Below are 27,298 nucleotides of genomic sequence, written 5' to 3'. Positions count from 1 at the left end.
GTTAGGGTTGAGGTTCTCCTCCCTGCCAGGGCATCAGCCTTCCATCACATGCTCACATGCAAAGTACTGAACACACTGGGATGTGGCGGCTGGATTGGGTTCAGCCTGAATGAGTCAGGTTTTCCAAAGTGACCTTGTGTTAGTCTTAATCTCCTGACTTTCCCTCTCTCCTGTGTTCTTAAAAAAACCCAAAAACCTAAGAAAGTTTCCCACAAGGTCTGCACACTATTGCTGAAGTCCATCCACTGAGAAATTAAAATGGAGCAAGGTATCTTTCAAAGGTGAAGCAAATTCATTAATTCATAGCACTCAAGTCTTTTTCAGATTGGGAAGCAAGACACAACACTGTAAATTACTTGGGAATACACAACAGTGGAATTACACCTTATTTGCCCTCATGCCATTATTCACCCCATTCCTTGCCACTCAGCTAGTTCCATCTCTGTGCAAGTGTTGGTTTGCTCCTGAGATCTAGGTGAACATTACAATGCTTAATTGCAATGTTTTTACCACCATTAGCACATATAGCTAAGGCAGGGAGCTAAATTTTTCAGGAAAATGTTTAAAATCCTGACAACAGACCACCCCTGAAGCCACTAAATTCCTGTGACAGATCTAAGTAAAAGGTAGAAAATTTTGTTTTTCAAAACCCAGAATGATCCTGTAAACTCTGCAAGGACAAAGTTCATCATCTTTTGTGTGCCCCTCCGGCTCACACAGGTACAGCTGACATATTGTACTTGGCAAATATTTGCAAAGACTTGAACACCTACAGTTCACTGAGGGTGCACTCAATTGTTACAGAAGGATCCACATTTGCAATGTCCAGCTTATATGTCTACATATGCCTGAATATAAAAAAGAACATTTTTATTGGGCAGTACCAATAACTGAACACAAATATAAGGTGTTATCAAGAAAGGACTTGTTTCTACTCAGTTTTTTGGCCAATGCCTGAATGCCTTTATCTTGGATCCTTATGACAATCAGCAAGAATTTATACTCAAAGTTTTCAAAAGTATATTTATACTCCTGTTCAACTGCACCCCCACTAAAAAAATAAAGTGTTCATTCATCCTTGTAGGAGGGAAGTTGACTAAAATGATAGACTGTAGCCATTTTCTCCTAACTTTGCCCACCGTCAGCTATTATTTACTCCTTTTTGTCCTTTGTATTCCCAGAGTAAGAAGTGTGCATGATGTTTTGTTAAGCTTTTAGCTGAGAACTTTGCATATCTCTGGCATTGTGTAAGAGCAAAATATCAAAATGCTGTCTGATTTCCCAGAATGAAATTAGTGAGAGCTCTGAAAGTGTGAAATTGGTGTCACCAGTCATTCATTGTTACTTTAGTAGGTACAAATCTAAAAAAAATGCCCTAGAGACTGAGAGTTAAAGGCTAATGATACTAGGCAAAAAACTTTGTGTTATATTTAAGGTTAAGAGATTTACTCTTTCTATTCAAGAACAGTTTTTTACATTCTTGAAACTTGCACTTTCAAGGCTACTCTGATACGGTACCTTAGAGGAAAGTCTGTTTGTACTCATTCTAAAAAGCTACAAAAATTCAAACACTTATTTAATAAGATGTATAATTTTAAAGTTCACATCAGTTTTAATGTAAAAGCAATGCCACTTCAGAGGTTCTCAGCAGGCAGCAAAAGCTTTCAAACTTATTTAAACACCAGCTGCATTTCAACAAAATGTCAGTTCCCCCAGTTCCACTTGTACAGGAAACTCCTGGGTAAACAGCCTCTTTCTCTGCTTTCTAATGGATGCCTGACCTATTTATTGCACCACGGACACAATAGTGAAAGAATCCTGCTGCAGGCACTTAACAGAAGCAAACTAATAAAACCACAAGTTGCAAGGGTTTGCTAGTAGCAATGAGATTTATGCCACACCTCCCCAAGGGTATCCCTCATTCATTACTTATTTACTTTGAAACAAAGTAGAATGTCATGGTAAAACACAGTTTTTAAGCCACAATACTAAAAGGAAGTATTGAGATGCTGGAGTCTAAATGTGCAAAATAATCAAAACTCATCCTCCTAGAAAGGAGTCAATTAAGATACAGAAAGACTTCCATGGGTCCTTTTCCTTTTAAAGTTGGTTTATAAAGTTAAAGTAGCACTGCCATGAGTGGCAACTGATAATTGCCAGGTATAAAATGTATGTCAACCCTGAATTTCAGCAGGTATATGGAATATACACACTTCACCCCAACAGCACTCAATATGGATGCCTTGTTTGCCATACAGACAGGAGCTTGAAGTTGTAAACCTCAGACAGGTTATTCCATATAGCATGCTGTGTCCTCTTGAGGGCTGTCAGCTTGCAAATTTTACCACTTCTGATGTAGAAAAGGGATGAGAGGGAAACAAATATCCAGTAACAATAAAATACAGAAGGACCTTAATCTGCTTTGTCCCAGTTCTCAGCCTATTTCCTTATTCCAGCTCTGTGCCTGCCCTCTGGTTTCCAAGCTACATAAGGAAGCTGTAGCTCAAAGAAAATAGTTTTTAGAGCATGGACTACTCATTGTTAAGATGCATGACTGCATACTTGGCAAAGAAACAAACTGAGAATAAAGCTAAAGGCACAGTATTCATTTGGTATAAAGAGCACCATGGGCTTCAGAAGACAGATAATGGAGTTGAGTCTCTTTCATCCTTTTCTTAAGTACTTGACAATTCCTTAGGATTTGATAATTCTATCAAAGGGTAAGTGCACATACCTAAATGCTAGCTTGTAGGTTTTGTTTTTAATTATGTTTGGTTTTAATTATTAACATTAAAATTAGCTGGAGTTTATCAGATTGCACATTTGCATTGGCTGGGACCAGAGCAAAGATGATTTAAGTGCAAGTAGGGCAAAGTAGGAATGATATTAGCTCAAAGCAAGCCATGCATCTGAATGAAATTAGTAATAAAACCTGAAAATAACCCTAAGACTTTGCCCTGCAGGAGAGCTTCTCCATCTAGATTTGGGAATATGCTAGAATGTTTTCAGTCTGTGAATACATTATGATAGTTTTCTGTACCTCTGTGCTGCTCTGACCAAAAAATCAGCTCTGCCACAAATACAAGTTTCAGTTTCTGAAGTACCTAGTTTGGGTTTAAAGGCAGCAGAACTTGCAACTCCTTAACACAGAAATATTACATGGCAACAATCTTCTTATCAGGATGTATCAGCAAAGCTTTAGGTTGGGCCATGAACTTCTCCCCTCTCTTTAGGTTTAAATATATTCTTACGAAACAGAAGCTGCTGAGAATTCTCCCTCCCTTGTGCACATGTAAGCTCCAGCAGGCTCTGCCACCTGCACCATACTTTGGTGATGGCAGGGTCATTGCTTATCAAATTACCAATGCATTTCTCTGTCACAGTATCAAAATTCTACTTATTTCAGCAGGACTAGTTTCCTGTGTTATCCTGACCATTATTCCACCTTAAATCAGGACCATTAACTTGGATGTATAAATTGCTTCATGTGCTGGTACTGAAAGTATTGTCAGAAAAACTCTCTTGTGGTTAAGTCAGAGAGTGCTGAGGTGTGACTGCACTCCTGTCACTGATTCACAGCCCCACTGGGCATTGTTGCTTTCTCTCTGTAGTCCCCACTGAACTACTTCAGAACAGGTAAAAACGGATATTGAGTTGGTTTCCTCATTTGGAGCCAGAAGAATGAAGTGAGGAAAACCTAACACAGCTCATCCCTCTACCACCCTCTCCCATTTTATAAGATGTATAAAATTATACATCGTATTAAATACAGAACTCTAAATTAGGCATCAGTACAGGGGCCAAACATGGCCTTGCAGGTAACTTGCAGAACAAAAAGTTTAATGAAGATAGCAAAGGAGAATCAGTCAAAATTGAAATGTTAAAGCTTTAGATGAAGATTTCATTAACCTTTTAGTATTTCTTGTGATTAAAACTGTAATGAGTTGCCATGAGAAGTTGGCTGTACCTCCTAAAAATTAGTTAAGGGTGAATATATATTTATATATTACACTATATGCCACCAGAAAAATCAATTTTTAAAACAGGTTAATTTTCTAAACCTTGATTTTGAAGAATAAGAAGACACAGTTTCAGGGGCAACATCAAGTCTTAAAGAAGGCGCATCTGTGGAATGGCACTTTGCCTTTAAAAAAGTCCAAGCCCAGCTTAAATCCAAAGACTGATGACAATACCAGGCGAGACCCTTCAAAGCTTTACAGGGCTTCTGGGTGTTGCAACAATAACCACACATTTCTAATGAAGCATAATACCATCTTGTTTAGAAAACTGTTTGGAAAGCATCCTAATTTCATACCTCACAGCATCCAGTCTCTTGTTCTGTCGAATGAGTTCAATGAACTCCTGAATCCTTAGGCTGAACTCCAGACAGCTCTGAGATTAAAGACAAGACAGGGTCTTAGATGGTGCTAAAGTTGCACCCCATGGTTTGTTAACGTGTGCACAACAAAAAAGAAGTGTTAATAACATGCAACCTGGTTTGCTTGCTTTTAGGCATTCATGCAAAAAAAGCTGAAATGCTGACTCTACAGACAAGATCAGCACAGAATTCCCTAAAAGCAAACAAAATCCTCCTCTTCTTGCCTCCTTTAAAACTTCAGCAGGGATGAACTTTTTCCTAATGACTGAAGGCCTTGTTACCTGAGACACAAATGAGAGGAATAGGTGGTTTCCTTCTACTTTCTTATAATTTAAAGTAGTAGAGTCAGCAGGAGTTTGGGGCTATGTGATAATTTAGACAGGTCTACCCAGAAGACTTCAAGGAAGAAACAAGCCTTTGAATGAATTTTGAAAAACCCCAATATTAATAAAAATTAGCACAACGTTTAAGTTGCTGCAATACCCTCCCTCCCTTTCTTCAAGCTTCTATCCCACTCTGCTTGTCAAACATCTAAAAGCCATGCTGGAAACAAGTCTCAAACAAGAAAACCAAGTGGCATTTACCTGTTTATGGAAAAAGGTAAAATTTGAAGCCTAACGAAGTTGAGAGTGTCCCTTTAAATCAAATGCCATCACCAGTTCACAAAATCTACAAAAAAACTTTGAATTTGTGGAATTAAAAAGAAAAATATGTCCCCCCATAAAAGAACAAATCCTTATGCTTCTTTATAGGGACACAGTCAACTGTTTTATTACCTTATTAATAATGAAATCCCAAAGTGCTCTGAATCATGTAAAGAAGTCTATTCCCTGTGTTCCTCTAGGCCACTTGTTGAGTGTTTTTTCTTCAACCATGTCTCTAATGAATAGTTGCCTTTTGTTTATTGTCCATCAGCACAGTCATATCAAAATTCCTCAGTGACTTCAGTAGGAATTTGAGCAACTCTGAATTTCTCTATGTTAGCTGCCTGATGTGACTAATGCATACATTGTAAAAACTGCTTATTTAAGACTTAAAACATAAGGCATTTAAACATAAAAATGATGCATTCTTTCATATGTTAAAACGAACTTGTTTAAGGAAGAGAAAAAATTGTCTTCCAAATATGCATTTTTCTGTATTCAAGCCCAGATTTAACAGCAAATAAAACTTTCTCCCCTTGAGATTTTCAATAGGACTATTTTAAAATACCTGGTTAACCAAATCTACACAAGCCCCTCATCTAGAATTTTAAATAAGCCTCTTTCTACTAAAAATCTGAACAAGCTTTTTAATTGTTAATGATACTAAGTCCCAGGGCTTCCTCTTTTGCTGGGATATTTCCATAGCAAATGTCCTCTTTTGCTGGAATGTTTCCATAGCAAAACTCACATGTCAAGCAAATGAATTTTTAAGTAAGGTGCAAGCCAATGGCCCCAGGGGTTCTGCAGACAAGTGTAACTAGAAGCAGAGAGCCCTAGACAATCAGATGATGCACATTCCAACTCTGTGTACTTCAAATAATCCCATAGCAGCCCTTCACAAGATTTCAGATTGCTCACACCTGAAGATTGCATGACTGCTTTCCAGGCCACCAAACAGTTTAGATTTTAGATAAGGCTTGCATTCAGGTAGGTGGTGGCTAGGATTTTAGAACATTAACAGTGATGAGTAGCTAAGCAACTAGAAGCAGAAGAAATGTTTGCTTTTCAAAAAGAAGCACAGTAATTTCTCATCTTCCAATTCTGATCTCTCACAGCCTTAACTTGGTTTTTGTTTGATTAAAAAAGAAACAAAAAAAGATAAAAAAAAGCATAAGGCTTGCAGAAATAGATTTTTGTTGTAGTTTTGTTTTTCAAAAAGAGGATGGGGAAGAGTCTTCCTTATTTACTGCTTGATGATGAATGTAAGATGTTCAGATTATATTTCTTGTATTACTTAACATTTTTAGATTACACAAGGGGGAATTTTTAGCAGTATAATTATGCAGTGTGGTTTACATACCAATTCTGGTTTTCCTTTAATGGTTTCCATAATAAGGTCATCATTTTCTCTAGAGTAATGACTGGCTGATTGACTTTTGCATCCCATCTTCAGCACGTTCTCAGTTTGGTGCCCCTGAGTGACAGAGAACGTCACTCTCTGCTTATTGTTAAGTGCACTCACACATTTTTGGTTAAAGAAAGCACTTAGTTTAAAGAAATAGGATAAAAACTTCTTTAAGGGAGGTAGGGATTTTGGTTAATATCAGTTAAAAACAGATTTCTGCAAGCCCTATAAAAGATCACAGCATGTTTTGAAACACATAATTTAAGAGACAAGGAAATTTAAACGGAATGCATAGCAACAAGTACACAGCATGTTCAGCTCATGGTACTTGATGGCTTGAGGAAGACATTTTGTGTTTATTGCTTGAATAGATTCCAGCTTTTGTTTTTGTATTTTCTCCAAGCAAGTTAATTCTTTACTCTAAAGTTCTGTCTTCTTATATTCAAGAGTTTAAAATTACTAAGACTAAAATCTGCATGAAATTTCTCTCAGAAATTTTAAACCTGAGGGCAGAGATTAGCAATTAATCTCATTCTTTAGACACCTTCACATATAAATTAAAGTCTCACCAAGATGCACAGAATTATAAATTTAACTTTACATGCATCAAGACACTACATATTTTTGCATTTATTTGTTTTCAAATTACACTAAACCCAACTGAGTATTGTATTTTATTTGGGCATAATTTGTTGAGACAACACTGAATCCCGAAGATGACCTATCACTCACTTCCAGGTCTGGCATTTGTGAGCCTGTTTAGCTCCAACTACCTATGCCTTTTAAGAACATTTTTATACTTACTGTCCATACTTTTATACAAGACTTTTCAAGACCTGTAATTTAAAACATATTAACCACATCCAGCATCCAAGTAGTGTACACAAAAGATTAAGCAAAATGTGAACATGTTACATTTTCATACCTTCATTTTTCTAAGTCTGGATTTGTTGTCATGACACCAAGCCAAGCAAGTCATAGTCTCTTGTCTTTCCAATGACTCTTCCACTTCTTTTGCAGTCAAAAACATCTCAATATTTACCAAATCCTTCACAAGACAAAAAAGGAAGGTGTTGTTAAATTTTACTCATACTTTACACAGCAATTCTTCAAATTAGCTGGAATACAGAGATACAAAAGACTTTGTTCTCAAGACTTCTGGATTTTAGAATTGTACTTTGCAAAAAGACATTACAGGATATTTCCATGGACTGGAATGTTCTGATAGTGACAACAGTACTGAGTCTTGTTACATAACAGAACTAGAATTTAAAAAAAAAGAAAACTATTCAAGATTACACCTAGAGTCTTGCAGACTTTACATAATTTACATGCTTAATATCACAAATATTACCATAGCTCTAGTGAACAAAATCACTCTCAGAAATAGATGGCAATTTCGTCTGTCAGAACAGCTAAATATACTTAATCTTAGAAGTTCTACCTTCCAAGAGAAAAAGCTGAAAATCAGAATGAGCATCAGCTATATATCCCATTCACATCTGGCATTTCATAAGCCTTAGAAATACAGCTTTTCCTTAATAATACAGGAAGTCTAATACTATTGGGAAAGTAAACTAAATCATGTTAGGGTTATCAGTATTGTTATTCACAGAAATTTAAACAAGCCACGTGTATTTCTGAAGTGCAGCAGAACTTGCAGCTTTTACTAAATCTTCCTCTCATTACTTGAATTTTAAAACCAAAACATTAACATTTATTTTATAGGTAGTATGACCAAGAAAACCATTTACCATCAAAAGAATAAAGGGCCTCCCAAGCTCTACTGGTATCAAATCCAGGTAAGTCAGACTGAGCTCAGAATTCAGACAGCTACAAGTTTACAGAACAACACTGAGACTGGATTTTAATGGACTCTTCCCATACCTTCAGGGTTAAAAAAAAATAAATCTATTTTATCAATGTGTTGGTAAACGGACTGAAAGAATGTCAACCTGTTCCACAACAGTATTTTTAAAGTATTCCTACAAGAACATGAGAATAAATCTTTTTGCTGGTCTGAGGTTTGCCTGATGATATGCTCAAGTGGAAGGAAAGTGCATTACTCCCCTGTGCGTGATAAGGTGACCATATAAAAACCTCTCGCCCATTAACTCATCTGTGTAAGTAGCTTGACACATAATGCAGTCATATTAGTTATCTTGCTTGCATTCCATACAGCTGCTGAGTGGAAAGATAGCTCCATTTAAGTTACAAACAATATCATCTCTATACATCTCCTCAAACTTATTTGAGCTATGTGCCCTCAGCATTCGCTTTTACACCAAATTAAAACAAAAGCATTTGCTTTTACATCAAAAAAGGGCTGGATCTGCTAAGCAGAAACAAATCACTGGTTTATTCTCATTTGTTAGCTTTTTATAGTTTAAGCTTCATAAAAAAAAAAAAAAAAGAAGCACAAGGGCAGCATTTGATAAGTCCATGAGCTGGTGAGAGATTCCCAGCTATCTGTATTTATCAATCAGGTGTTGGTATAGCAGCCCTCTACTATGAACAAAAAGACAGCAATTGCTTCTGAGGCAGACAAAACTCTCAAATAAAAAGAGAATTTCTACATTGTGTTTGAAAATTTAAAATGAAAAGGTTCTATGTAACAGAAATGCTAATTAGATTCCCGGCTGCCAAAAGAAGTCAAAGCTTGGCAGCTTTCTCTATTAAATAGACAGTATGTATCCAGAAAACAGAGGAGAACATTTTAAATTAAAAGAGTTTCTTTCAGAACCAATAATTACATTTAAATTGCACCAATAAATAGGATTTTCTTCTCTGTTGACTTGATAGAAAGTTAAGGAACAATATAAAAAAGGCATTAGGAAATCCTTTTGTAGAGGCAGGAATAGCTTTTGCATTTGATTAGAAGTAGTTAAAAGTCTTAATCATGCAGACTGATTACTACAAAAATACTAAGACACAATTAGGCAATAAACCTTTAAAAACTCCACATGCCACACAGGTTTGATTTTTTAATCCAATCATACTTTCCTATCTTTTCTGGTGGTGCCTGCTCTTGGTGCTTCTTCCTTAGCTAGGACTAAGGAAACAGAAGAAAGGAGTATCAGAGGAATTATCAAAACTAGCACAGCTCTTCTACACAGGCAGTCGGGAGTACAGCTTGTCTACCTCATCCTGGATGGACAGGAACCCGTTGAGCATTTGTAACAAGTTTCTCATGTTCCAGTCAAAAAAAAACCCTATTAAGACCCCAGTCGTGAATAGCTTTCTGAAAGTATTCTGCAATTCCAAGTTGTACAGGCTGCAGACCATACAGAAACATTGTCTTTCTCAGCTCCCAAAACAGGATTAAGATCTCACAGGCTGCTACAAAGTGCCTCTCTTATATAATTTACATATAAAATTGAGTAAATGTAAACACACAATTTTAGAGAAATACTGCCACTTGATTTTGCAGGTGCAGAAAAAGCAGAAGCAAGAAATCTGTTGCCACACACTCCCCCTTGAAATGACACAGTATTCAGCACCATGGCAAATGTTTTCTGACTTGTATATAAACTAAGAAGGAATTTTAAACTCTTTAATCACCCTCTTTACAACAGTAATGTCTCCCTTCATTTCACACTTTCAGGGCTGCAATACTTTCCTGCCACTACTGCAGAACTAAGGAAAACCCTACCCCATACACAGATTATTTCAGTGCTGGGATCAAACCATAACTCTTAGCACAGACTTTCCAGCTTCCAGTGTCCTGTCATAGCTTTGCCTAAATCACTTGATTACAAATGCACAATACCTGAGATTGGGCAGGAAGATTGAGTTACATAAAACTTACATTTAATTCTACAACTGTGCTGCAAAATAGTCTCAAATGTCTCATGGAGAACTCGCTCCATTAGTATTATCCAAACATTCATGGGGGGAGCACAGTACAAACCAGGGAGTATCACCCGGATTTTATAATTTCTGCTTTAAAAACCAGTATTGGACTAAAGTGAACTAACTTTCCCTTCTATACAACAGTCACTAGCCAGGTTTTAGAAGGGTAACTATCTCAACACTGGGTGAACTTTATCATAAAAGAACTATTTAATTCCATTATAACAATGAAAACTCCTGAGAAAGACACTTATTATTAAAGAAAACTGCACATGAAGGCTGAAGACACTTTAGTGAAAGCAGAGACACTTATTTAAACAAGAATACAGCTATCACCCTGTGCTCTGCCTGATTTACATATATATAGCTTTTAAAATATCACTGCTTCTTTTTTAAGCTGCAAGTGCCTCCAGGGAGGGAGGTTACCAACTCCGTGATTCTGCACAGAACTCCAATTATTAGGTATAAAATACTAAGAAGAATGAGGATGCCTTTAAGATGATGATTACTAGATACATACTCCTGGCCAATATAAAAGGTGGATCCCATTTGCTCAGATGGGTTCTTAGCAACAACATCCCAAGCGTGTTCATGCACATCCCCCTCTGGAGCTTCTGCACTCTGGTGAGTGCGAGCAGGAGCTGATGGGCTGAACTCTCAGGGCAGCTCCCTCCTTGCCAGGGTGCCCTCCTCAGCACTGCCTTGATTTCAGGAGAGACCAGTGCCTGCCCTCACTGGAGGGAAAGACTGCAGCAAAACTGAACACTAGTCTGAGAGAACAAGAAAAATGGACCCAAAACTTAATGAATTTATGTGGTTGTGTCACAGAAAAGAAGAAGTGATTCACAAAAATACAGTGAAGGCTGTGAAGAATAATAGCTGTGAAATGATGAGAAGGTATGTATAAAGGCAGTTAGGTAATTTGGTTTAACTGGCAGATATATAAGCTTCACATGAATTTAAAATTAAACACAGCTACATCTATTATAAAGTTGTGAACCAAACTGGCAAATATATATATAAATGCAAATTTAAACTAAATTTAAAGCCAAACAAAGGCTGTAACTTTAGATTGTGCACAATTAAAAGAATTCAGCAATGAACTGGAAAAAACCAAACCTCTACATGTGTGGCTCTAAATTCACCATTAAAACTGCTCAAAATTTTCAACACCAGATGCAAAAATAGCAACTTTGCATTACATCGTATGTCAAATGACTTAGAACAAAAACATCTTTTCTGCAGTAGCAAAATAACTACAGAAATTAATGTAGCGTTCACATGAGGATTTTTATATAACATTTTTAAATTTGGAGCAGTCAGGGCAAGTCATTCCTCTCCACTGGTCTCCACTATGCACATGAGCTGAAGTACTTTTTCTTTTTGAGATCTCCAGTCACAAGTCTGGAAAGTTATGAGAAGGAATGTGTGATAAAATCCCTTATAATTCATACAAACATTTATGTACTAATATAACCCCCAGAATATTTCACATTAGAAATGTGAATCTTTAACAAGGCTCAAAACCAACCAGAAGTGAGTACTAGAACTTGGTATTTTCAAATCTCCCATAAGCTATTCTCAAAACAAGATTAATTCATCAAAAAAAGAAATGTTAGGCTTAACCAAGATAAAATAGAAGATTTGATTCAGTGAGAAAAGGCAGCATTTCGTGGAAAAGAAAGTTTCCTCAGCAGAGAAAAGCATCATAAAATAAGCTATTTGTTGTATAAAATAAGCAATTCATAATATCATAAGATGCTGTTTATGCATTTTTTCAAAAATGCAAATTGTTTATTTTTAATTGCTTTCTAGCATCAATATGAAATTGATAATAGGCCAATATGCCTCAAGCTACCAGTGGCTCATTGCCAAGAGTATGTACCAATAACAGCTTTAGAAAGATTGACTATCTATATCTATACACATTAGATGCATAACAGCACTACCCTCATAAAAAAGCCTTTGCTGACGCACTTCAGTGTTCAGCAGCATGGTAAACTACTTGTATATGAAATACAATAAACACTTAGATCACTGAAACAACTTCAGAAAAAGCTGTGTTAAGCTTTTAATGACTACTCACATACTCTCCACACAACCTTCAGTATAATTTAGTTCTATGGAAGTGAAATAGAAATGCACTAATGAACAGTTACAAATGAAGAGGTCAATTTAGTCTTCTATATAAATATATTCATTTGTTAAAATTTCCCCTGTGATGAGCACACAGCAAATGCAGGCACCATCTCAGGCAGTGATTGCTGTTACACAGCTCAGGGAGAAGGCAAACACAAGGAGTTACAAGGTAAGACGACAGGAGCAGCTGGGAAAGAAGAGGTCAGTGTATTTCCACACTGGGGAACAGTGAAGGAGGCATCACTTGGCAGGAGCAGGAAGCCTGGAGAACACCACAGTCACACTGCCTACTTGAAAACAAGGGCAGGAAGCAAAAATGAGGTGCAGGTGAAGAGGGGCACAGTGCAGGTGGTTTTGATGGCAGTAACAGGAATTGGGACCACAATCCAATTCCTCTGCCCCTATAAAATGGCAGGAATAAAAGGCTGCTGGAGTAACAGTTTTTTCAAAGTCAACATGGGGTATGTATGAACTGCACTAACATTGATGGGAGACACAAATTAAGAAAATAATGGCATAGGTGGTGACAGTAAAGCAACACCACAATTACTGAAGACTAGTTAAAGTAGGGCACAAATTAACAGTAAGGGGCCTCCTTACTCTCTGCTCATTAAATAACATTGTCTGAAGATCATTAAGCCACTATTAAGTGTTATAATGCTACTCACATTAACAGGATTAGAGAGAAACTAAACAGAGTAACTGAAAGAATATCCTACTCAGAGGCAGCTGCAGAGCTAGTTATTGGGGGAAAATGCAAAAACCGACAGCCAAACCACGGATTCATAAACAGAAGAGCCAGAAATGTTTTTGTCTATGAAGTAAACACAGTACCCATGGTGCACAGTCGAGGTTTCACATGAGAGCATCTTCCATACCCTCAGCATAGCACCGACCTTTTGCTTCTGCCTGGTTGCTTTTGAAGGATCCCAGTATCTCACACTTGGTGTCTGTCAGAAGAGCATGGTCTTTGTATAACATTAGAGGATACTGGTACTTTTGTTAATTAGTTCTAGTGATTAATTAATGTTCTAAACTTGTGTCCAACTTCAGTTTTTATGACTAGATTACAAAACTCCTTGCTATTTGACCTCTGCTCTCACACCTACTCAAAGCACCAACCCATAACATTTTCCAGTTATCCTCTCCCTCCACCCAGTTTTTCCAATTGCTTTCTAAAGTGTGGTGACCAAAACTATACATATTCTGGCACTGGCTGCTCCAGAGCCAAGCAAAAAAGTATTTCCTCCACCTCCTTTCACTCAAGGATATAAGCTGCTTGGAAGAGCCTCAGAGTTGGAGCAAGCACTGAGGTGGGTTATTAGCAATCTGTTTTCCCAATGCATCCTTTGCTCCTGCCTCAGCAATTTTTGTAGCTCAGCAAATGGCTGCACCTTCACCCATCAGCATATTATATCATGCTAAGTACAGTAATAAATGACTACACTACAGTAGTGTGACAAAGCCTCTAGAGCTTAAGATGCATCATTGGGCAGAAAAAAATGCCTCATTTTCTGTCATAGCCTCTTCTAGTAAAGGAAAGACACCTAATCCTTTGCTAGTGGAGCACAAGCCCTGCAGCTTTTATCCATGCAGTGATCAGTCTGTCTCAGCAGCTACACACATCCTGTACCAAACATTATCGTGTCATCTAATGTAGTAGTAAGAGCAAGTGTTAAATGTGAGGTAAGGTTTATACTTTGAAGGAATGTCTGGCAGGAAGAAAGGACAGTAAGAAGAGGCATAACTAAACCCAAACCTCTTTCAGGTGATAACACTATTCCCCATTTAGATAAAATTTCAATTCAAGAATTTTTCTTCCACCACCAGCCTTCCAGAATAAGTATTTTGTAATAAATTACCTCAGTTATGATATGCCACAGGTAACCCACTTTGTCTAAATGGACTGAAAAAAACAAGATGTTCAACATCACAGCACAATTCATGTTGTTGGCTTTTGAAGTGTCAAATGATTTGTAATGAGGAAGTTTGTTATTCTGCTTCAATCTTGACTATTTCACATTTACATAATTCTAATTCCTCAAGATGCTTGAGACAAACTGCAGAAGGCTGCGCAGGAATTGCAGCACTTTGAAATTCAGATGAACACACCCAGACATTCATTATACCAATCTACTCAAAGTTGCCATGCCTACACTAGGTACAGCCAAAACACATTTAAAGGAGTTTCCAAGCAGCTCTCTATAGCTTGGAACTGCAGGGTAACTCCAAGCAGCACAAGCTAAAATCCTGGCACTTTTAAATCAGTAATGTCTGTTTAGGAGTTCCTTCATACATACTTTTCCTGTAACATCTCTAGTGTGGGAACAGCAAGTCACAGGAGAGGGACACAAATAGCTCCTGGCAAAAGACACCTTTTACCATTCAGTCTGCATCTGGAAAGTCAGCTGGGCGATGTTCTGCATGGCAGCAAAGTAAATAATACATTCAAGCATTATGATTAATATTATTTACCTATTTGAAATGGAATTGTTATGAATATACATGTGTTTTGATTAATTACTTTAATACATGTGTGTGTTTGCCTACAAGCCATTATTGGACTATGCATCTTAACAAGGAGGATTTCTAAAGGTACATTTGTATGACTGTTAAAAGATGTGCTTATTCAGCTTTTAAGTTTTTTGAGTTAAGACTTAATACTGCTCCTTTTTGTGAATCTCAAATGTGCAGGTTATTTTCCATCTCCCCTTTTCTGAGAGAATTATGAAGTAGAAAGAGTTATTCAGGGAATGGATTACTTCAAAAATAGCAGCTTCAGGAAGATTTTGCCCCGTAGCAGACAGAAATCCTTCAGGAGTATTCTACTGAGGTGTCAGCTGAAGGATCCATATCACAGTGCTAAGGAACACTTTCCTAAAACAAGGAAAGAACATTCAACTTTGGGGTTGAAAAAAGGAACATTGGTATAGAATAGGAAAAAGAAGAAATCAGATACTTGGTCAAAAGCCATGAAGCTTGACTTTAAGAATTCAAGTACCAGGGGCCACCAAATAAGATTTCACAGCTTTCTCTAACAAAATTCAGAGTGAAACACACCTGAATTTGTTGCACGTATCTTGTCTAGTTAGGCTAATCCCTCCAAAAACACTTCTAAAAAAACTGAAGCTGCAATGATGCAGTAAAAAAGACTAAGTGGGCCAAACGGGAGGGAGAGAAGAATGGAAGCTACTCAGTTTTTCCAGGGACTATTGTTCCTTATTTAAAATTAATTTTTTAAAATAAATGTATTTACTACTTTGAAAGACAAATACTTTTAGGATGATTTTTCAGTATCTGCCCTGTTTTGATATTGTCCAGTGAATAACCATTACCACAGATGTAGAAGTTCCGCTCAGGAAGGAAACCATTGACAATAACTGGAGACCTGAACTCCCACTTCAAGAAAATTATTATTTTTTTGGGACTGTGTCAATTGTCAATACTTGAAGTGTCAAGAAGCCCTTCTAATACCAATCAGTGTTGACAATGGTCGTATGTCTAGACAAAACTTCTGAAGTCAATGGAATACTCATTTCCTCCCACCCTCCAGCTCTCAAATGCAACAAGCACACTGTGCTATGAATGCAAAGGGCTAGTTAAGTTTCTTGAGGGATGATGCATGCACTTAATTACTGACCTAAGAACATTAACTGGCAGAATTTTAATTGATATATACAATCCCTGATTTAAGGTCAAATTAACCAGTTTTAAGCTATTTAAGAGTTTTTTCAACTCAAGCATTTACTGCCCACACTACAGTGCCACTGTTCACCCTGCCCAGGGGTGCAGTAACTCTTCTGTTCCTCAGTGAATTATAGATTTTTGAATTATTTGCTCCCTGCCTCAACACACGAAGAATTAAGCTGAATTTATGCTATCCTTCACAGAAAAAACATTGCCAGTTGTACAGCTTTTGTACAGCATGAGCAGTATGCAAGGAGATGCATTCTTTTACTAAAATAAGCTAAGCAAAGATGGATAGAGGATTTACAGCACATGATAAGGGAGACTGGAAGCTTCAGAATCTGGGTTTGTTTTCAATCCTACAGGCAAAAATCAGTACAGCTAAACATAATTAAGCAGAGAATGTAAAGACACTTTACATGTTTATTTTTTCTTTCTAGCCTATTAAGGAAAGGGCTGGAAAAACAAAGACAATTTTAAACCCCACCACCTCCAGACACAGTAGACTAAGTACCACATACGTAGCCTAATTATAAAATTTATCTACAAACAGAAACCAACTTCCTACTGGAACACCACTCTTCCTAAACTAGATTTGCATATCAATTAATGGCACAGAAATGAGATAGCAGTATAGCAGAACATGAAATAAAAAAGTTAACAGACAACCTTGCCAGCTAGCTGAAAATATGAATCTGCAGATGAAAATGGGCATTTTTATATTGATGTGGCATTACACTGCAATAATGACCTTATTTTGATTCTATTTATTCTAATAAGCCTATACTGATGAGTTTTATTCATATGCAACAAAAAAAACCCCTAACATCTAGTTTGTATCTCCAACCCAAACTGTTTTTCATACCATTATAGAGCCAGAAGACATCAAAGAAAAAGTCCATAATAGAATCCCCTCTACCCATATATACTTTGGTACAAACATTTCTGTCCTTGACTGTCAGCTTTTATTTTAATCTTACTCACATTCTGGTTTACTTTCCCAAGCAGCATTACTTCTCTTTAAAGACATATAACAAATATTTAATGTTTGGAATTTATTTCTTATATTGCCAAAACTTTATGCTGTATAAATGCCTTATAGCCGAAGTTATTCCTTACTTCAGCAAGTTCATAACTGTGATATTTAAAATCTCCCTATAATTTTTCACATCCAGCATTGCTTTCCATTCTGTCTGCTTCCTAGTTTATAATAATGATTTTTAAGCACTTATCTTCTATTACAAGATTTTATAGCCCATCATTCCTATAGAGGTAATTAATTTAGAAAATAGCCTCAAATTTGTCACAGACCATCAAAAACTACTAGAATTGGACACTATGGCACACAGTCAATCTTTGCCAATAGTACACAGCAGACAGTTTGCTCAAACATAGGGATGATTTAATGGCCCTTTGGTCACTGAAGCAGAATCCTTCCTGACCTGCTTCACCATTTAGCACCTTGGCAGCTCTGCAGGTCTCTTCACATTCAGGAGCCACACGAGAAAGTTAAATCAGGCAGGCTGGGACTTGCTCCCAAGACTGGTCTAACAGCTACTGGAAAGTGTTTAACCTGGGATCCTCAAGCTACAGCTGAACTGCCAATAACTGCTTCCTTCAGCCTTTCCAAAGAGCAGCAAAGGGCACCTCAGCCACAATCAGAGGAACAGAATCACAGAATGGTTGAGGTTCAGACCTCTGGAACTTGTGTAGTCTCCCTGCTCAAAGCAGGATCACCTCTAACAGGTTACTTGGGATCTTTCCTATTCCAGTCTGGTTTTGAGCATCTCCAAGCATGGGGAGACTTGACAAGTTCTTGTGACTGCTAGGGAGCCCAGAACTGGGTACAGCACTCCAGATGGGTCTAAGATGAGTAGAGAGGCTGGATGGCCCCCCTTCCGCTGCTGCTGCTTATCAGTGCAACCCAGAGTGCTGCTGAATTGTCCTTGCCACAAGAGTACATCAGCGGGCCACTTGTCCACCAGCCTCACTTCTGGCTGCTGGACAAGCTGAACAAGAACAGTACCTTTTTTCAGCTTCTTCCTCAGGGCATAATGTCTACCCAGTGGTGGTGGGGACATTAATCAAAATGCCAGGTGAGACCACAGTAAACAAAGATTACTTGGGATGAAAGAATAACATGGTATTTTGTAATCTCTACAGCAAAGTTACATTAGTAAGCATTAGAGAACATTTCAACACTCACATCCTTTAGCAAGAAAGGAACAAAAAGAAACAAAGCTGCTGCTGTCTTACTAAACCAGCAAAACCATAAATGCTATGTAACAAACAAGTCCCAGTATCATACACTGTAAAAGCTGTTCATAAAGAAGATTGCCATACGGTCAGACCAGGTGCAAAGCAGGGAAACTGAGGGAAGCCTTATCTTCTTTAAGCCAAAACAAACTCTAATGCCGACTAAAATGCATAATTTGAGCGAACTAAAAGAAAAATTGCCTCAGTGCGTTCAACATGCAGCTATGTTCTGTGTTATTGGAGTTACTCTGATATTATGCAAATTAAAAGAGTTAAGCTTGCAGGCAGAAGGTAAATAATCTTATTTAAAACTTGCTTTTTAACACAAAATTTTCTAGTCAACAAAGAGAATGAAAAGCTTTAAGTATGATGCTTTTACCACAGGGTCTTGTAGTATGTCATGACAGACTTCCATGCTCATGTCCAAACCAAAGCTGAGCATTACTTAATCAGGCATAATAGAGCTTGCTATGAAAGTGAAAATATTTCCATAGTGCCTTTTCAGCAGACCTAGTAGGTACAGCAACATGATGATTCAGCAGAGATGAGCTCCTGCTCAAAACAGAGGGAAACATCTACCAGAAGTCGGAGAGCTGCTGACCAGTCAAGCTGCAGTTCTCCCAGCTAATTGCCTTGGGTATTTTTGACTCACATGCATGGGCTGTATCTCTAGTGAGGCACAACAGCCTCTTCAGCTGATTTTTTCACGACTATTTCCTATTAATACTTTGTAACCCACCTCCCCTCTCACTTCTATTCAGCCTCTACGTGCTATTTCCTATTTGGCATTTACAGAAATTGCTGCTGGCTGAACAGGATTAGACCAGTAAAGCAGCCAAGGAATAAGAGACACATGACAAATAGGTCCCTGTTATATGACAAAGAACAAGTACATATGCTCTAATTTGACATCAGTAAAAAATATCTTTTTCTCCAACAAAATGAGAGAAGTGTTCAACTATTCCACCTAAGAAAAGTAAAGTATGTAAGTCATGTAAAAGAACTCAAAGCATCTTTATAAGAGTAAGATTTTAACTCGAAGAGTTGTATGTCTTCTGGAATCAGAAGTATCTAAAGAAGATTCAAGGATCACTCAGGACCAAATAGCAAAGGCTACCTAAAATCTGCAAAACATGATTTCTCTAGACGAAGAGCATATGCTTAAAAAATCAGTTTTAACGTCCTTGTGGCTGTCACAGGACCATAATCAGGATTCATTGGTCTGCACAAAGTAGCTACACCAAAGTACACAAACTCCAAACACTTCATAACCCACTGTGAGCCCAAGCAAAACCAGCTATCTAACCAGTGAAAAGGAAAACAACAATCACAAAATTGTGAACAAGCAAACTGTTCTTAGGATTATGCAAGATACAATGGCTACTAAAAACCCCAAATTGCATAAAAATTTCTTTTCCCAAGTAAAAGCCAGCCTTCCTCTTAGTGCATTAAACAGTAGGATGATACAATAGAACAGTTGATCTTACAATCAGGAAATGCTGTTCTGCTCAGTTTAGTCACCTACATGTATCAGCTGAGTGGGGCTAGACAGATGGGAAGCTCCACCACCTGCTTAATCGGCAGCCTAAAGGCCTCTAAAAAGAAATTTTGTATGACATTTGAGAATTAATCTGAGTTTTAATAGAGAAAGGTGTTTATCTAAAAGCATTTAATTTGTGACTAAAAATTATGCCTTCAATTTTGACTTATTTAACACATTAAAACCCAATTTATGCCAAGTAAGGAGAACAAACTCAAGCTTAAAAAGATTAACAGATAAACATCAGCAAGGAAGGCACACCAATACATAAAAATAACTGCTACAAGGCTAAAGCAGCTTGCTCTCATTTTCCAACTTCCTCTCTACTACCATTTTGTTAGCAATCAGTCCACAGTGGCACCCACCTCAATCCCACTTTGTCTGGCTAGTTTCACAGCTGTGTTGTAGTAGCCACAGCGCAGGAGATGCTCCACCATCATACGATCCATGCGCTTCTTCTTCCACATGTTGGCAGCAGCTGGCTGGTCACTGCTGTGCTCCTTCAGATGCTCAATCCTGCGCTTGCAGAGCTTCGCACTTTCATCCTCAGCCTGGATTGACTCAACGGCCTAAAAAGTAAAAACCAACAGTAAGAGCTACACATTTTCAATCTCCTTTTAGAGGAAAACACAGTAATTGTTTGTAAGCATTCTTTATATGTTACACAGCTACTCCCAGTAGTGCCTCTTGTTTAGAAATATTTCCTATGGCAGTGCATAAGCTTCTGCATTGCTGGTCCAGTTCTGAAATATTCTTGCACAGAAGTAAGTTTTGATCTATTTGACAGTATGAATATATACATTTTTCTGCTTAATTTACAGTTTATCCAAAAGCAGAAATGTACCAACTATGGCAGCAACTGCTGTAATAGCCTGCAAAGAGCTTTGTGAAATTTGCAATCATCTGGTCCAAACAGTTGAAAAGCAAAATTTCCACCTCTAACCTATGCATAGTTTCTTTCTCCAGCAGCTGTCCTGCTGTATTAGTTCTACTGAGGAGTGATGCAGAGTAAACCCACATTACTTCTAAAACACTGGAGCCATTTTAATCAGTCATGCAATAATGGAAATTATACAATTGGTTGGCCTCTTGGCACCTGTAATTCAAAGATCTAAAAGCAGTTTTTCAAAATCATCAGTTTTGTTAAACTGGTACTATTTTATACAATTCTGCTACTGTGGAAACGTGTATCCCTTGTTAAGAAGCTTTACTTAGGAAAACACAATTTGTCCAGAGGAACTAGATTGATTATTTTACACCAACATATTGGCATACCCAGCAAAAAAAACCACACACCAGTCCCCCAAGGTATTGCCACAATATTTTTTTTAAAATTAAAACTAAAACACTCAGCTCAGTTGCTTTCCTTCAACCTTAGAGCCATCATTCCAAGCTGGCTGACTCAGTATGCTGAGCATGTGACAACTCTGGGCCATGTCAGGCTACAGAACTCCAGAAAGCTGGCAGAACTTTTATGTGCCTGCTAAAGTAAAGGCAAACCAGGAGAGGATGGTTAGTACCCTTCCCATCTGCAATGTATCACTAGTGAGTTAGGATGCCCTGTGGTAACTTTAAACTTGCTGGCTTGTGTTTGAATGACTGCACAGGTCTGGCGGCTGGAAGGCACAGGCAGAACTTTTGGCAGCCCACTCTGCACACCACGCTGACACAGTGACCTTTCCAGAACTCAAACTGTAGTATCATATATGGTACAGCTCCAGCTCTGGAAGCACAGGTTCGCTCTAATTGCATTTACCATGCCTGCCCATAGACAGACTTCTTCTGGAAGGATCAGTATTTGAAAAGCAAAGTGAAATGAGAGAAAACTTGCAAGGAAAGCTTACTTGCATTGAGCTTACTCCCTGCCCTTCCTTCCCCCCTCCCCAATTAAGCCTGACTCTGATCTGACCCTTGATAGCAAATTCAAGTATCTAAAACACTTGTCACTATACAAGAGTCTCTTAATAACATCCATGTAAACATCTGTAGCCTGAGTTATTTTTACTACTGAAGTCCGAGTTACTTGCGCTGCTGACTTCAGCTTTATTTTGTAACATAGTTTGGAAACAAGTATTTTGTCTGAATTATAAACTGGGTCTCTTCAGCAGGCAAACACTAACTCAAGACTATATACACTTTCACTTTTTAGTTATCTGCACTATTATCAGATGTGAAGGCAACCCTGAGAAATATTCTGAATACAACTAAGAACTCGAGGCAGTCAGGCACAAACCCTTTCTGCTTCCAAAGGGTTCTTCTTATATGGCTTTATATCTGGATCTATACAGCTCTTGCTGGTTTTTTGATCCTTCTAATGTGTTCAGAAAGGCTACAGATTCTTTTCAAAACCCTCTGAAGCAAGTCTACCTGGACTTGCCCTGCTGGACATTAACAGAACTTGAGGGAACAAACATAGTAAACAGGATACAAAAGGGAAAACACAGAGGCCTAGGTTTCCCCAGGACCATTTTCAGAACTGAAGAAACCTGCTGTGTTTTAAAGCTCTCTTTCAAGAGTGAGTAAGGTGTTAAATAAAGGAACCATCTAATTCTATTATGACCATCTCAGCAGTTCATAAGATCCTTGTCTAAACACAGGAGGCAACAGAGATCCCACATGGGTCCAAAGGCTCTAAAGAAAACAGTCATTTTGCTCGGGGCAGAGATTATAGAGAAGACAGTTGGGAGTTGAGGGTTTGGAGCAGAAACAAGACTTTTGTATTTCAGAGGACTTTTACTGGTTAATAGTTTTTTTTGGCTTTTTGTTCTTTCTGAGTAGCTATAAGATTCCCCAGAGTCCTTCATGCAGTCAAAAACAAATGAGCAATTAAACTAAAATGGAGCTTTGCATCCAAAACACTCAGCAATGCCTTCAGACACACCCCCACAGTCAGCAAAGCTTTAACAAGTAAATAACTTTTACTCCTCCACATCATTACTACACACCTACAAGCAACATACAACACCTCTGTCAGAAAGAGCTCCTATTTTCTGTAACAGAGAAGTGAAGAAAACACATCCTTTAAGTCTCACAATCTGAGGATGAAAAGAGCAATTAATTTATCAAGTCTTTTGCAGAACAGCTTTTCAACACCTAGCTAACTTGTTCAAGCAGAAAACCCCAAATCAACACACATGACAGCGTTATTTTCATGGTGCAAACCTCCAAGGTATTTTGATGCTTCACACAGTACTGTCTCAAGATCTATATCTGTTGGTTATTTCATTTAAGTTTCAATGAAATGACTCTGCTTCTACGTTTCATCTATTTATTTTTGGAGAAGCACTGCTCTCAAGTCAGGCGACAGCTATTTCCATTTTTCTGCAAGACTTGTTTCAAGTAAGTGTTCTGATGACTCTAGGGATGAGTAATATTCCCATCCAAAATAAGGATGGCTTATACTTCTTTTTCTGAGAACATACACATCTTTCTCTAAGAAAGATGTGGCAAAGGCATCAAATGCTGGTTGTATTTTGTTCAAGCTTAACAGCTAGAAGCAGGTTATCCTGCCAAATTTTATTTAAAAGGCTCTTATTATTCCATAGGAATCTTTCAGATTCCAAGTTGAGTGCTTATAAAAAATTTTCAAGTAACAATCCAGGACAACTTGCACTTTCTTCTGCAGAAAAGTCTCAACAGAGCATACAACTATTCCTGCACTGGGGGTTTCATATTTTTCAGCTTCATCTTCTACCTGTTTTGCTATTCCAGTGATCAATTAATTCAATTGCACAAACCTTTCCATTAGACAAGCAGGAATTGATACGGATCAATTCATTTTGCTACTATTTCTTTTCTGTTAGTAAAGAAAGTCCTTTTCAGGACTACAAATATGTATTCATTTTACCTCTCAACAGAAGTTTGTTATACTTAGACAAGAACCACCAAGTTGTGTTTCTTAAGCACAGTGAAGCAATGCTTTTAAAGAGCCAGTAATGCCTGTAATTTTGAAAAGAAAATCCAAGCAAAGAGCACTGCAGTGAAGGTAGAACAGCACTCACCTTGCGTTTCAGAACGCTGAGTTTTTCAACTACTCCATCCAGGAGACTGACAACTGAGTCCACAGCAGGGCAGCTGCTCAGTGTCTTCTCCAGCTCCGCCACCACCATGGTCACGTGGCTGGTCTCTCGATCAATGTTCTTCTGTGCAGCTCGGAATCGTTTGTTCAGTGTTTCGTATGGCACCTGAAGCAGAAATAGCAAGTCATTCGAATTTCTGTATTTAAAAAGCGAGGTCCTCTAGAGCTTAGAAAGACTGACAGTTTCATCTGATGCAGCCCAAAGAACACCTCAGGTCCAGAGGACTAGAGGTCATTGACTGGACTTCGAGTTCCCATGCTAAAACCATTATTTAAGTTCTCTCAGCAAGGAGCTCACATTTCTATTATGAAAAAACATGTGGAAAAATACTGCAGTTTCTTATCTGATACCATGTTCACCTATCCTGCTTTGGCTGTAAGAAGCATTGATGGAAACAATCCAGGGACAACAGAATATGAAGATAAATTTGTACCTACAAAAGGAAAGCTACAAATTAAACCACAGGTAAGAGAGATCACCCTTCAGACCCTGACTTTCTAATTTTACATTTCTTTCCTTCACAAATACATTAAAAAAGAGAAAGCTACCTTTGAGAGAAAGCATGTACAATGCATATTGGCTACTGAAAAATTTATACATAGTACACCAACAGTTATTCAGGAAATCCAACAAGTCTCCTACATACCTCTTCCCATAAAAGACTACTTTTTAGTGTTACTTCCCCAAGGACTTTAAGGAATGCCAAGAGAAACCCCATGTAAGTTTTCTTTTAGTGACAAAAGCCTACAATGTATGACTAAACTGGTTAATTTCCTCTAATGCTCCTTTCCTGAGTTAAGAGATATACCAGTCTTCGAGGTCTCCTGTCCTACTTGGCCCATACCTTTGTGGAACAGTTGAATGGCCATTATGGCCATGCTACTGATGGCCATTAGGAACACATGGATGGGAGCAGTCTACAGCCTGGGGAATGATTTGGGAAATGTTAAGCTGCTTCCACTACAGTGGTAGCAAAAACAATTTAGACAAGAAGTTCTATTACTTCACAGAAACAAGGATTTTTAAAAAACATTCCAGTGCTATACACTTAATTCAGACATATCTTTAATCTTTAAAAAGTCCATGAGAAGTTTTCAGGTCATTATGATAATCTTGATTGCTTTTCCATTAATCAAAGGTATAATTTAGATAGCAATCAGATTATCCATGTTAAAGGTAAAACAGGAAACACAAATCAGTGCTCTGTTTGGTACATATCACGTATATGTTTGATTACAAATCTTTCAAGCATATAACTGCTAATCAATTATATCAAGGTCTCCGTTTTCCTCCTTCTAATTATCTCCATGCAAGGAAGTATCCCCAGGGGCCACAGCCCTTCTGGGTTCTATTAGCAAAGAGGTTCCTACAGCACCACTGGAATTCCCCATGAGAGAACAGTTTGGTTCAGAGGAAGCAAGATGAGCCAAAGCTTTTGCTTTCCCACACTTTGCATTACCTACAAGAAGTTGTGCTTATTTGTAGAAGTAATAAAAGACAAGGATAATCCTGATAAGATATGAAAGGACTCCTCTTCTCAAGACTGAAATTATCTATTTAGTGTTTCTTGGTATCACAAACTAAGACCTAAACAAATGACAGGGCAAGACTCTATCACAGAAGGCACTAAGCCAAAACAATTATTTTTCTTATACGTTTTGTCCTAAAATCCCAGCACTACACCCACCCAAAACTCAAATCACATAAACCATGACAAATAATAAGCTTTAACACCGGCTTAGTTGCCTATATAACAATTTTCCATCTCCAACCCTCATTTCTTTTTAACATTTACACAAAAAATTGCAGTATTTTAGAGACCCACAGATAAAAATGGATGTTCTAGGAGGCCATTGTTTTGACATCTCATGTTTTTGAACATAGAAACTTATTTCCAACTCTAAGACCTGATGCCAGACAGTATTAAGACAACTTCTTGCCTTCTTTTTGCTCCACTGCATTTTTCTTACCGTTCACCAAAATGTATTTCTGCAAGTATTTTGCTACTCAGCTTTCCATGCCACACTGAAAATCTGCATCAATAAAGACTTGCACAAGCTACTATTAATTTGAGGTACCTTTTTTAGTATAGAAAGTTCTTTTGTTACATTTTGAGCAGTCAGCGGGACAGAGATCTAGTCAGTTCAGAAAAAAGTCTGTGTTTAATCTCCCTTTTTTCCCAGTTCCTTATCTGCACTCAAGAGCAGTAACAGCACCCATTTCCTGTGCTCTGTCTCTTCAGCATGCAGTCTTCTGGCACAGTTCGTGTTCATATGACATTTAGAACAATTGAACTTTCAATTTCAGCTAGTATCACTATATATCACTTAGAATGTCTAGGTGCAACAGGATTTTGAATCTTCTTTCATCTTTTGTTTCCCCTACCATAAAAACAATCTGAATGTTTTCTGTAGAAGAGACTAGGAGTTGAAATGTTTCCACTATATACTCTGAAAGTAAATAAAAGTAAACTTATTGAGAAACAATTTAGTGTGTCATAACAAGGGAAATTAAAGGTACAATAAAATTATTTCCATAACTGGAGCTGACAGTAAATACACTTCACCAGAGATTTTTGTAATTTGCACAGACACTTGTTTCCTATTATAGAGCCAGCAGTTTTCATAAGAATAATTGTGAATCACATCTAGGTACAGCTTTTACACTTATTTTACAGGAACAGAGTCTATGAATGCAAAAATTTAGAACCGCAACTGCTACATTCCTTACAAAGCAGGATTTTATCTTGAATTTGCATCTTGATGTGGTGGTTTTTTTATTACTCCTACAGCTCCAAAGTGCCAAAAGTCCCAGCTCCTTAGCACTGGCTTGCTTTACTGCAGAAGACTTCAAAAGTTACAGGCACTCTACCAAGAGGATTGTTTTTTCCCACCAATAATTAATGGAAGAGGAACATATAAGAAAGTGTTCTGGACAATGCAATTATAAAAATTTTAAATTATAGTTCACTTTGATTTTCAGGTACCATTGTTAGAACACTGTGAACACCAAAGTTCTCAGACTAAGAGACAGATGCAAGATTTATATCTCATTAATTGCCATAAACCTATTAGAGACTTGGAACCTTTTCTGCCACTACCATTCTGTGACCAAACCTGGATTACAGAGCCATTATTTAGAGACAAGAGTGACTACAGAACTCAGCCTAGGGAAGTATTACCTTAAGGAAAAAAGAATAAATCAGCTACTAGAAAATCTGAAATAAAGCAGCAAGTACTGACCAGAATGTGTTCTGTATAAGCACAATACCAACTTGTCCTACTCGTTAGAGCTTGAAAAACCACACCCAGTTGCCTC

General features: G+C 37.7%; 1 protein-coding gene across 6 annotated transcripts in view; it reads right to left on the bottom strand.

The window, feature by feature from the left end:
- MAEA (macrophage erythroblast attacher, E3 ubiquitin ligase) overlaps positions 1-27,298 on the bottom strand; it is a 49,018-nt gene that overhangs the window by 7,299 nt on the left and 14,421 nt on the right. For 5 of the 6 annotated variants that reach the window (XM_012573555.5, XM_072927709.1, XM_012573550.5 and 2 more), the window contains 4 exons: positions 23,903-24,085; positions 20,267-20,470; positions 7,353-7,475; positions 4,316-4,392 (listed from right to left, as the gene is read on the bottom strand). In XM_012573555.5, coding sequence (XP_012429009.1) covers positions 4,316-4,392; positions 7,353-7,475; positions 20,267-20,470; positions 23,903-24,010 — 512 coding nt within the window. In that variant the 5' untranslated portion in view covers positions 24,011-24,085. 6 annotated transcript variants of the gene reach the window in all.

This window comes from Taeniopygia guttata, chromosome 4 (assembly GCF_048771995.1).
Source record: "Taeniopygia guttata chromosome 4, bTaeGut7.mat, whole genome shotgun sequence".
NCBI classification, from domain to species: domain Eukaryota; kingdom Metazoa; phylum Chordata; class Aves; order Passeriformes; family Estrildidae; genus Taeniopygia; species Taeniopygia guttata.
This window is presented reverse-complemented; position numbering and strand designations above follow the sequence as displayed.